The following is a 12,996-nucleotide window of genomic DNA, read 5'->3' as shown; positions in this document are numbered from 1 at the left end:
AGCATGATCCGGGTCGGGGGACAGGGTGGGGATGTGGCCTCTTGTGTCCCGCCATGGCCTTGTGTCCACTCTGAGACCACTCTGGACCCAAAGCCAGTCCAGACCATGGTAAATGGAACACCAGGACTTGGGGGAGCAACAGGAGAGGTTTGTGGGTGTCCCCTCCCGGCCTCTCACCCCCTGCTGTCCGTCCCACGCCAATCTCCAGCCTCCGGCTCCCAGGTGGCTCTCAGCGGCTTCTGGGCACAGTGACAGGTGCCCTGGTGTGAGACAGACTGAAGGCTGGGGCTAAGGAACACGGGGGATGGCTCACTGCGGCTTGGCCTCGGCGCTTTGGACCCTGCCCTCAGGCACCACAAGCCATAATGTACTCCATTTCTTTTTATGCACGAATAATACTCCAGTGTGTGGATATAACACACTTTCTTTATCTGTTCATCAGCTGATGGACATTTCGGTCATTTCTGCCTTTTGGCTTCTGTGGCTAGTGCTGCTATGAACAAGTTTCTGTGTGGATATATGGGGTTTTTTCACTAGATGTTGAATATAGTTCCCTGTGCTAGACAGTAGGTCCTTGTTGTTTACCTATTTTATATATAGTGTTGTGTATCTGTCAATCCCAAACTCCTAATATATCCCTCCCCGACTCCTTTCTCCTTAGGTAACCGTAAGTTTGTTTTCTGTGTCTTAATTTTCTTTGTGTTTTATAAATAAGTTCACTTGTATCATTTTTTTAAGATTCCACATATTCCATATACGTAATATATGGATATTTGTCTTTCTCTGTCTTACTGACTTCACTCAGTATGACAATCTCTAGGTCCATACGTGTTGCTGCAAATGGCATTATTTCATTCCTTCTTACGGCTGAGTAGTACTCCATTGTATATATGTGCCACATCTTCTTTATCCATTCATCTGTTGATGGACATATAGGTTGCTTCCATCCCTTGGCTATTGTAAATGCTGCTATGAACATTGGGGCGCATGTATCTTTTCAAATTAGAGTTTTCATCTTTTCTGGGTATGTGCCCTGGAGTGGGATTGCTGGATCATATGGTAGTTCTATTTTTAGTTTTTTAAGGAACCTCCATACTGTTCTCCATAGTGGCTGTATCCATTTACATTCCCACCAACAGTGCAAGAGGGTTCCCTTTTCTCCACACCCTCTCCAGCATTTATTGTTTATAGACTTTTTGATGATGGCCATTCTGACCGGTGTGAGGTGATACCTCATTGTAGTTTTGGTTTGCGTTTCTCTAATAATTAGCAATGTTGAGCATCTTTTCATGTGCCTATTGGCCATCTGTATGTCTTCTTTGGATATTTGTTTCCATATCCCTTGGGTACATACCTAGGAAGGGAACATTTTGAGGAACTGTCAAATTGTTTTCCGTAACAGCTGCACCATTTTACATTCCCACCAGCAGTACATGAGGGTTCCAACTCTGCATCCTCACCAACCCTTGGCATTGTCTGTCTTTTTGATTCTACCCTTTCTAGAGGAAGTAAGGTGGGATGTCATTGCGATTTTGATTTGCATTTTCCAAAGATGTTGAGCATCTTTTCGTGTGCTTATCGTCCATTAGTATATCTTTATTGGAGAAATGTCTATTCAGGTCCTTTGCCCATTTTTTAATTGGGCCATTTGTCTTTTTACTGTTAGGTAGTGAGTTCTTAAAATATTCTAAATATAAGTGCCTTGTCAGATATATGCTTTGCAAATATTTTCTCCCATTCCGTGGGTTGTCTTTTCACCTTCCTGATGGTGTCCATTAAAGCACAAAAGCTTTTTAATGTTAATTAAGTCCAATGTATTTACTTTTCTTGTGTTGCTTGTGCTTTATGGTGTTGCGCCTAAGAAACCATTGCCAAACCCAAGGTCACAAAGATAGACTCCTAAGTTTTCTTCTAAGAATTCTATGGTTTTAGCTCCTAGAATTAGGTCTATGACCCATTTTGAGATAACGATGTTGAGCATCTTGTGTGCTTACTGTTCACTAGTATATCTACTTTTGTATCTGGTGTTAGGTAGGGTTCCAACTTCATTCTTTTGCAGGCGGATACGCAATTGTCCACTGGTTGAACGGCCCCTTATTCTTTCCCCGTTGAATTGTCTTACCATCCTTTTCAAAAAAAAAATCAACAGACCACTGATGTATGGGTTTATTCTAGACTCTCGATCCTATTCCACTGATCTATGTGTTTATCCTCCTGCCACACTATGCCCAGCTTTATGGCGGACAATACCCACTCTGTCTTGACTGCTGAAGCTGTATAGTTAGTTTTGAAATTGGGAAGTCTGAGTCCTCCAACTTTGTTCTTTTTCAAGACCGTCTGGCTCTTCTGGGTCCCTTGCATTTCCATATGAATTTTATTTTTATTTATTTTTTTGAAAGGTAGCTGAGGGATTTCCCTGGTAGTCCGGTCGGTAAGACTCCACACTCCCAATGCAGGGGGCCCAGGTGTGATCACTGGTCAAGGAACTAGATGCCCGCATGCTGCAACTAAAAGACCCCACATGCCACAACTAAGACCTGGTGCAGCCTAAAGAAATGATGGCAGCTGTAATTTGGATAGGTATTACACTGAACTTGTAGATCAACTTGGAGTGTACTGCCATTTTAACGATATTAAGTCTTAAGATCCATGAACATAAAATGTCTTTCCATTTATCTGGCTCTTCTTTCATTTTTTTCAACAGTAGTTTGTAGCTTTCAACATTCAACTCTTGTACTACCTTTTGTTAATTTCTTACTATGTGTTTTATTCTTTTAGACTACTGTATGAAATGGCTTTTCCTAACTTGATTTTGGGATTGAGCATTGCTAGTATAATGAAATATGATGGATGTTTGTGTCTTGATCTTGTATCTTGCAATTCTGCTAAATTCATTTTTCAGTTCTAACAGCTTTTACAGGGATTCCTTAGGATATTCTCTATACAAGATCATGATATCTGTAAATGGAGGCAGTTTTACCTACTCCTCTCCTACCCGGGTGCCTTTTCTTTCTTTTTCTTGCCTAAGTGTCCTGGCTAGAACCTCCTGTATAGCGTTGAATAGAAGTGGACAGAGCTGACATACTTGATTGCTCCTGGTCTTAGGGAGAAAGCGTTCAGTTTTTCACCATTAAATATGTTAGCTGTGGGGTTTCCATAGAGGCACTTTATCAAGTTGAGGAAGTTCCTTTCTAATCCTAGTCTGTTGAGTGTTTCTAGCAGCAAAGAGTACTAGACTTTGTCAAATGCTTTGCCTGCATCTATTGAAATGATCATATGGTTTCTTTGTTTATTCTGTTAAGACGGCATATCACGTTGATTGAATTTTGTGTCTTGAAACAACTTTTTATTCCTGGGATAAATCTTACCTGTTCATAATGACCCCTTTTTATATGCTGCTAGTTTCGTTTTGCTAGTATTCTGTTGAGAATGTTGCATCTATATTCATAAGGAATATTGGTCTGTAGTTTTCTTCAGATGTCTTTGTCTGGTTTTGGTACCAGGGTGGTTCTTGGCTTCACAGAATGAGCTGGGAATTCCCTCCTCTTCTATTTTTTGGAAAAGTTTTTGAAGGACTGGTATTAATTCTTCTTTAAATGTCTGATAGACTTTACCAGTGAAGTTATCTGGGCCTGAGGGACTTTTCTTCGTAGGACATTTTAAAACTTTTAATTTATTAATTCATCTCTTTAGTTGTTATAAGTCTTTTCAGATCTTCTATTTCTTCTTGAGTCAATTTCAATTGCTTGTGTCTTTCTAAGAATTGGTCTGTTTCACCTAGGTTATCTCTAACTTCACACACAATTGTTCATAGAATTCCCTTATCGTCTTTTATTTCTATAACGTTAGTTGTAATGTCCCCTTTCATTCCTGATTTTAGCAATTTGAGGCTTCTCTCCTTTTCCTTGGCCTGACCACCCTTTTTATAACTACAGCCTTCCTAAATGGCACTCGTGAGTTTCCTTAATTATTCTCTGAGCAGAAGTACTAATCACCTAAGAACCTGATCATATAATTTGTTTAATGTTTATTACCTGCCTCTCCCACCAGTATAAGCTCCATGAGGGCTGGCACCCTCGATTTTGTTCACTAACTGTTTCCTAAGCACCTAGAAAATGCCTGGCAAATGACCAGTGTGCAGGCAGACTTGCTGAATGTGTGAAGAGCAAAAGAAACCAGAAAAGTTGCAAATAGTAATAATAATAATAGAAATGACCTTGAAACTCTAGCTGTGCGCTGTCCAATACAGTAACCACTGCCTACGTGCAGCCCTAAGAACCCGAAACGTGGCTGGTCCACACTGAGATGTACCGTATGTGTAAAACACACAACAGATTTCAAAAACATAACACTTCTTAAAATATAAAATAGCCGAACAATAATTTTTGTATTGATTACATGTTGAAATAATATTTTGGATAAACTGACTTAAATACATATACTATTAAAGTTCTTCTCACCCGTTTCTTCGTTTAGTTTTTTGTAAGCACTAGAGAAGTCTGAACCGCACTTGTGCCTGACATCTGTGGCTCAAGTTTTGTCTCTTCTGGACAGGCCTGCTCCAGGTGACTTGGATAGGGTCAGGGCGTAATTTCGTGGAGTGTTCAAAAAAAGGAAGGCAAATTCCAAACATGTGGTCAGGTGAGGCTCTCACAGAGCCCAGAGAGGGAGCAGGCATGGGGGCCTGGCCTGGGGCACAGAGGCCCCCGCAGGATCTGTGTCTGCACTGCCCACTGGATCACCAGCGTCCTCCTCGTGTCTGATGCAGCTGGTCTGAGGTGGGGTCTGCCAGGTGCAGCCGGGGGCTGGGATCCCCCGCCCTGATCGCCTCCTTCAGCAGGTGCAGCTCCTAACTAGACCGGAGTTCTTCACCCAGAAAGCCCTTAACAGACGGCCTGGATTGAACCAACGGCTTTGAAAATCAGGCTGCACCTCAACGTACAAGATCAAAAGCCACGTGAAGAACTTTATTAAGAGACGGGCAGAACGCTGCAAACCCTTTGGCATCAAGCTCCGTGGCCAGCACCTAAGTCACACCACCCTTCATCAGGTGACAAGACGGATGGCCATTCAGGCCGGGCATCTCCGAGGACCTCCGAGACCACCAGCACCTTCTGCCCCCAGCCACCTACAAGGCTCCCATCTTTTAGAGGGTGACACGAAGCCACTCTGTTGGGCACCTACTGTGGGCTGGGCATGGTTCTAAGCCCTGGAATTCAGCGTGGGCTGAGTGACAGGAAGGCAGGGGCTGCCCCCCGGCTCCTTGCTGCAAACAGGCACCAACTTGGATGTGCCCGACGCCATGGCGTCCTGTTACATCCGAGGACAGGACACGCTTCCCGTTTCATGGTAACGGTCACAGCATCTCTTCCCCCCAGTGCCCACCGGCTGCTCATAAAGTGGGGAAAGGCGGTAGTTCTCAAATTAGGCCCGTAGAACAGCGTGGGTTATGCGTCCTCCAAAAAAATGTTCTTAAATCTATGCCCGGCTATTGCCAATCTGTTCCAGAATTCAACAAATGCTTGTATCTGGCTTAACAAAGAATCATAACTTCAGTTATTTTAGGATCATTATGTCAATGCAGAAAGAACTATGTCCACCAGGAACTGCGGCCACTGAACGAGCTGGTGACCCTCTAACCTAGGAGATAAAGGCCACCAGAAAGTTAGGCACCTAGGAGCACCACGAGGATGTTTTCATTTTAAATAGATTTTAAATAGATTCAGATCCTTATATGAATAAAATATATATTTCTATGTAACATGCCAATATGATAATTTTTGGAAAACCAAGTTATACATAATGCATTTTTACGTTTCTACACTAACAAAGTGACTTGCAGCTGTGAAAGATGCTTTAAAAATAACCAAATCAGATTCCATTTTGAGGGGAGGGAGAGAGGGGGAATTAAACATGTCAAAAATATATTTGAAATCTCCAGAAAGACCACATCTCTTGCCTTGGACCAGGTGGCCACAGAGAGCAGTGGGAGGGACAAAATGTTTCCAAGGAGCAGACGCCGTTCATGTCGCCTCCCCTTGGTCTTTCTTTTTCTTTTTTTTTTCCTTTTTTTTTCCCTTGGTCTTTCTTATTAAAGCATTTGGTAAATTCCAGGCAGCTCAGTATGGGCTCTCTAAGGGAACCATCTCGGCTAGAATTTCGTTTTAAGTAGAAGAAAGAAAATCCGACATGGCGTCTCTCTCCCCTAGGCTCTTGGGGGATCCCCCCAATTTTTTTTTAAAAAAAAGGAGAGGAATACGTTCTTGGCTTCTTTTTGAACAAGACCTCTGTGTCCCACACCCGGGCCCCACCAAGAACAAAAGTGTTCCTTCATCCACTACGGTCATGCATTCCTGATAACCCTGGGAGCCCCAATTTCAAACACAGCATCCTCTCTTCCCTCTGTCGTGCTTGTCAGAGAAGGGGGACCCATTTTTGGTTTTAAAAATATGGCCACCACCTATACACCCATCTCTGCTTCTAAGAGAACTGGCAGGCACTTAGCTGTAAGAAAAGTCCCTCTGACATGGAGGGATCACCATGAAAAAGTGTTAGAGGCAAACGAACTGCAGAATCACATATACGGCGGCTGCGTCCGTGTTTTTAAAACCATACGTATGTGTGACGTATATACATACCTGCGTCTATATATACACACACATATATCCTTATACTGACATTAAAATGGACAGGCCAGGTTCCTCTGCGGGATGAGGAGACTCGAGTGTGGCAGAGTCACATTTGCTGCACACACTTACGTATTGGTTTTTCTTTATAAGACACTATCCTTGTTGTCTGTTTAATCAATAAAATAAAATTTTAAGCCTTGCCGGCCTCAAATGGGGGCAGCGTTGGTTGTCACAGAGGGACGACCGAAGGAAATGACGTTTTTACAAAAAGGAACCGTAGGGCAGTGCCTTTGTGCTGGAAAAGCACAAAGAAGGCTTGGTGAGCAGCCTGCTAGGGACAGGTGAGGCCCTGAGGAGCCCAGGGTCAGAGGAGACCACAAGCGGGCCATGAGTCGGCCAGTGGAATAACAGTATTTTAAAAACACAGAATGGGGTAGGGTCATGAGCTTCTGAGAGAAGCAGAAGATGGATTCCAGAGTCAACTGCCTGGATTCAAACTCAGGCCCCGTGTGGAGCTTCTCTGAGCTTCTGGCACCTCTTCTGCAAACTGGGAGTGATCACGGTACCTATTTCACAGATCAAGCAGCTTAATGTAATAAGCACCGTTTAACTGTTACCAGCAGAGAAAGAGTGCAAGTCGCAAGCGCAAGATATATTCTTAGCTCTCAGCAAAGTAGGTTATGGTATAAAAATACCGTTCAATAGTAACTAAACTAGCCTCACCTTCATGTGCATCTCACAGCAGCCTCAACATGTGCGACTTCTTCTCTAAATACCCTACATTAGGCACCCAGACTCCAGCGCTGGGGGCCAGCCTAGGAGACAGAGGCCACCGGGTTCACTCACCCCTTCCTCGCACGTGCAGGAGACCCCACTGTGGGCAGGACCTGCCCCACACCTTGGTGTCAGATGGTGCCAAGTGACAGGGGAAGACAGAAGTGGGGAGAGGTTGAGTGGGGCGGGAGGCGGGAAAGGGGCACGGGGACCTCCCTGAGCAGCCAGGGGGATGACCTGTGTGGCCATCGGAGGAGGAGGGAACAGCGCCGGCAAAGGCCCTGGGGCAGGAAGCACCCAGTGTGCCCGAGAGCGGAGAAAGCAAACACGGTGATTCCTCCCCCACCTGAGTCCTGTCTTTCCTGGCAACCAGGCTTCGGAGCTCAGGAGGCTCACAGTCGATTTGCTCTGAATTTCCTGAGTTTATCTATTAACTACTTAGCAGGCCGCTTGCTAGTTGAGAGGACGCCGAGAAAGCCGATGGTTATCCTCCTGGCGAGGGGTCACAGCCCGGGACAGGACCTGCTGTCCCCCGACTGGGGCACGCTGGATGGAACCAAGGACGGACCAAGGTCAGCTCGGGGCCTAGCTGAGCTTCGGGGGAAGCTGGGAGGGACAGGGGTGCCCTGGGTTGGAGATGGGGGCCTTCCCGGCTGCCAGGGCAAGTTGCCCATCCACCCTGAGCTGCAGTTCTATGCCTATAAAATGGGGGGGAGAGGAGAGGGGGGATTCCCCGGCAACTCAAATCAAATAAAATCAAATGTTCCAAGTGATGCGCCCCTTAGGGGTTGTTACAACCTTCCCCCAAGGGGAGGGGTCCATGAACCCCTGAATTATATCCAAAGCCATGTGGGAGCTGCTTTCTCCCCGGCAGGGAACCACTCATATTTTAAAGGGGATGACTCCCCAAAGTGGAAGCTTCGGGAGCCTGAACACAAAATACAAGACTGCTTCCTACCCAACAAACAGCCCGACAAATCAGGTTGGCACCGAGCCCGGGGAGGGGGCCGGAGGGAGTGGGCCCAGGGCGGCCGCAGAGAACACCCGGACCCCCGCTGGCAACCCCACCAGGGGGGACAAACCCTAGAGAAACCCTCATACCTGCACGCCAGCAAACCCGCTGCAGGAGTGGAAGAGAGAAACTCTGGGAACACCGAGACTGCCATGAGGAAGGGAGCGTGACGTACTACAGATACTACGGTCACTACACACAAGCAGCAGTGAAAGGTCAGAATGTGTCCAAGTTTAAAGAAAAAACACCAAAGAATCCTATATATTAGTTGGCGATCCTTCTATCTGTGCGTAAACGAAGCAAAAAGAGTCTGGCAGGATAAATTCCAAATGCATGACAGTCAGTTTGGAGAATGGTTACTTAACATTTCTTTGTAACGCTTTATTTCTTACGATTTAAAATAAAGGACTTAAAGCCAAAATGACAAAAGAGGAACAGTTTCCAATTCCGGGTAGAAGAGACACAAGTGTTTGTTTTATCACTCCTGGAAGTTTTTTTCCAGTTAAAAAAATCTATCCAATATGGAGACATTTTAAGCCATGTTGCTGGCCGGTCCGTGTTGGGCCGAGGGCTTCACCGCCCTGACCCGTGACTGTCCGGGGCTCAAGGTGACTCTTGACCCAGGACTTAGGCTTCCAGGCTGGTGTCGGGGAGCCCTGCCCCAGCCAGGCAAGGAAGGGCAGAGCCCCAGAAATGAGCTGCTCCTGGCCCTCGGACCCAATGCCCGGGTCGCCAGGGAACGATCCCGTGCAGAGGCAGCAGTGGCGAGGGTGGGACAGGTGGAGAAGGGGACAGGGCAGGGAAGGGTGAGGCTGGTGACCGCATCATGAGAGCAGCTGTGGGCCTGCGGCCCGGCCCTTCCCAGGCAGGGAGTTTAGTGTTGCCTGACTGGTGCCAGGGGCTGCAGCTTTAAATAAACTTGGACGCATCCACCTGGGCCGGGAAGCAACACCAACTGTGCCTCAGGCCGGCCAGGCACTGTCAACAACCACCGACATGGCCACTGCGGACCCCAGCCCCGGGCAGAGACGCTGGCCTCAGTGCCCGACCCTCCCTCCTGACCACCTGCCCCGCTGCAGCTCACCCTGCACTGGCCCAGCCTCCTCCCCTGCCCCGGGACGCCCCAGCAGGGCTGTGACAGGCCCCTGGGCTTCCCGCACTGGGCCTGGTGCCTGGGGGCGCCGCCAAGGGGTGCTGGGCTGGCCCAGCTGGTGGGGTGTCTTCCCCTCCTCTCCCAGGCCCCTGGGCCCCCTGGACAGCTAGGCTTCCTCACCCACTCCCACCCCAGGCCCCCAGCTCCCTTCCCGAGGAGCCTGGCCTCCACTGCAGGGTCCACCACCCCTCCCGGCCTCCCCGAGGGCAGCCCCAAGGACCTCCATCCCCCAGTGTGGGTGTGGACGGCAGCGATGAGAATAACCAGTCACTGCTGCTGCAACCAGAGGCCCGAGGTTGATCTGACCACCCTACAGGGCCGCTGGCCCAGGGAGATTCACAGAAAAGTGAAGGAGAGGTCAGCAGAGCCAGCTTCAGGTTGAGGAGACGGGGTGAACGGGAAGAGGCATTTCTGCCAAAGGGCCCGGGGGTGCCTGGTGGGAGGGCCTGGGCACAAGCAGAGAAACGACAAGAAGGTCCCCTAGAACGGGGTAACCTTCCCCCCACTGCCGCCCTCTGCCTCGGACAACCACCCGAGGACCACCAGCCCGTCGCCCTGTCCTCACAGGCCTGCTCCCAGACATGCCCCGGAAACCTCCTCAGGGCCTCCGGGATGCACACAGTTTGTGTGCTGGATCCCTTCTCTGCTCTCCAGGTCCCCCTGCCCTGGGGACAGGCACTCAACCAGCCCCCACCTGAGGGAAGCGAATTTTGGGGTCCCCAGGGCCCAGCCTTGCCCGCACCCTGCCACGGGCTTTCTCCACTCCACCCCACTCCCTCAGCAGCCCCCAGGCCTAACTGGCATCGTCCCCCACGTGCAGGGAGGCTTGGGGAATTCACACCCCCCGCACTCCTCCCAGCTCGCGCCCACAATTATCAGTGATCAGCTTCCCTTGCCAACACAAGGTATCACCACAGACGTTTCTTAATAAAAGGAAAAAAAAGATCTGCCGCTGGACACGTAAGAGGAAACCTCGCCAGCGCCCCTTCCACGGGGTGGGCTGGAGGAGGACGGAGGAGAACGGGGCTCTGGCCGCGCCGGGCTGCAGCCAGGGCTTCAGGAGTTCTGGAGCCAGACGTGGAGATGTCAGGTGCAGCCACCCTGATGCACAGAGTGGAGACCCGCAGGCCAGAGAGGAGCCGCCGACCCGCTTCGGGGTAGAGCCCGGAGGCAGAGGCAGGTCTAGGGCCCTACACGGCTCCTGCTGGCGAACAAAGCCCAGGAGCCACCTGTTCCCCGGTGAGGCCCTACCTGAAACGAGCTTTCAAAGTCCCTCCCATCACCTCCCCGCAAACAACTCTCCAGAATCCAGCCCCCACCTGCCTCCATGACCCCGAAGCTCATCAGGCTCCCACCTCACCCCCTCATCTTCACCCCGGTGACCTGATCCAAGCTCCCTGACCTCAGCCCCCAGCACTCCAGACTCCCCTTTCCAGAAGGATCTGGGGGAAAATCCTCCAGAACCCCGATTCCCCTAGGCACCCACAGCAGAGGCTGTTCCCACGCGGCGCGGAGCGCAGCTGGCACCCCCCGCGCGGATGGAGCCACGCGGAGAAGCAGGCGCAGAGCAAGTCCCGCCGCCCCCGCGCCCAGCCGCTTGTTGGGGGTGGGGACAGCGCGGCTCGCGCCGGGGACGACCCTCTCGGCTAGGTCCGCCCCCTCCCCCGCGCTCCAGGCCCCGCGGCCACCCCCGCGCGCCGCTCCTCTCCGACCTCCGGCCGCCAAATGCGTCACGTCTGCCGGGCGCTCCGGGGACACCTGCTGCCGCCCCCGCTGCACCGAGCCCCGCGCCTCGAGCCGGGGCCTCCGGCCGAGCGGTCGCGCTGGACAGGGCCCGGTAGGGCCGCGCGCGCCGAGGTCCGGCGGCCGGGCCCCGGGGGCCCGGGGGTCGGGGCCGCGCGAGGCCGTGCGCTCCGGGCTCGGAGCCGGGAGGAGCCGGGGTCGCGCGGGGCCGCAGTGCACCCGGAGCCGGCGGCGCAGAGGATCTGGGTCTCCAGGGTCCCGGCCCTCGGAGCGTGGCGCCCTCCGGGGTCCCCGGCCCAGCCCGCACGCGCCGCGGCTCTTACTTGCCAATATCCTCGTAGAGCTGGTACTCGTCGGTGAAGCGGGTGCAAGTCACCGTGGTGGCCATGGCGGCGACGGACGGGCTTGGCGTGCGCTCTGCTGCGCTCGGGCGGCGGCGACTCCGGCTCCCGCTCGCGGGCACGGCGGCGACACGGGAGCGGGCGCGGGCGACACCTCGGCTCGCGGCGCCGAGCGGGGGCCGGGCTGGGCTGCGCCGGGCGGCGAGCGCACGCGAGATCTGCGCGCTCCGTGCCCGCCAGGAGCGCGCCGCACACCTACGCGCGGGGAGCGCGGGCGACGCTGTCACTGCCGCCGCCGCGCCCGCCCCGCCCGCCGCCCCCTGCACGCTCCCCGCACCCGCAATCGCGCCCTACACTCGCACCCGCACACGCACCTGAGCCCTGCACCTACAGCAGCGCCCGCGCCCTGCACACGCTCTCGCACCCACTCCTGCTCCCAGAATTCGCACTCGCGCCCTGGCCCTGCACATGCTGCGCTGGCACCAGCACCCGCGGCCATGCGCCTGGGACGAAGCACACAGGGAACCGCTGGCTCCCTGAGCCTGCTTCTCCGCTGCCTCCTGGCGACTCCCTGCACGCCACACACACACACACACACACACACACACACACACACACACGAGACTGCACACAGTGAACCCAGCCCCCTCTCTCCCCTGAAGGCCAGCCTTGACCTGGACCTCAGGAGGGGCCTCAGGTGCACATGGGGGAGGGGGGAGCCCTCCCTCCACAGACTCATTCCTCACACCCCCAGGAGGAGATGCTACAGGACCCCTCCTGCCCGGGTGTCCACCACTCTACACACCGCACAGTGCAGCCCCCTGGCAGAGCTGCCCAGGAGCCTCCCAGACCAGGCCTGCACCCTGGGGACACTGGGAGTGGGAGATGAAGGGGTGAAGGCTACCCCCTCCCCCATGGTCCTAGCCCCTCCCTCCCTCCCTCCCTCCTCCTAGCACTGGACACTGGGGTGTCTGGAACAGAGGTCCCAGGAACAGACATTGCCAGTTCAGGCACAGTGTCAAATCAGGGAAACAGTGGCTGCTCCGTCTGCATCTTGGGGTCCTGAGAGCTCTCAGCCCCCCTGCCCAGGCCTAGTCCACCTGCCTGCTTCCAGCTCGGGCCTGGAAGAAGCGGGTCCATCTTGAAAGTGGCCCAGGAGAGGAGGAGGGGTGAGCGGGGGGGGGGGAGGGGCAGGCAAGGCTGGGCCGACCCCATGCCCCACAGAAGAGCCCCTCCCAGGGCCACACCTAGGCTGCCATCCAGAGCCGGGACTTCAGATCCAGTGAAGACAACCCACTGGGCTCAGCAGCCCCATGGTCCTCAGAGAGGAAAGGGCCGGGGTCC

At 52.5% G+C, this 12,996-nt stretch overlaps 1 protein-coding gene across 10 annotated transcripts in view; it reads right to left on the bottom strand.

Annotated features, from left to right (window-relative positions):
• Window positions 1–11,782, bottom strand: part of CAMK2B (calcium/calmodulin dependent protein kinase II beta) — a 93,197-nt gene extending 81,415 nt beyond the window's left edge. For 9 of the 10 annotated variants that reach the window (XM_065884045.1, XM_065884039.1, XM_065884042.1 and 6 more), the window contains exon 1: window positions 11,635–11,699. In XM_065884045.1, coding sequence (XP_065740117.1) covers window positions 11,635–11,699 — 65 coding nt within the window. Of the gene's footprint in view, window positions 1–11,634 lie in introns of all 10 variants that reach the window. The other variant, XM_065884038.1, reaches the window with a different exon arrangement.
• Between the last annotated feature and the right edge of the window lie 1,214 nt (window positions 11,783–12,996).

The sequence above is a fragment of the Phocoena phocoena genome, chromosome 9, assembly GCF_963924675.1.
Source record: "Phocoena phocoena chromosome 9, mPhoPho1.1, whole genome shotgun sequence".
Taxonomy (NCBI): domain Eukaryota; kingdom Metazoa; phylum Chordata; class Mammalia; order Artiodactyla; family Phocoenidae; genus Phocoena; species Phocoena phocoena.
Note: the sequence above shows the minus strand (reverse complement) of the source record. Positions and strands in the feature narration are given on the sequence as shown.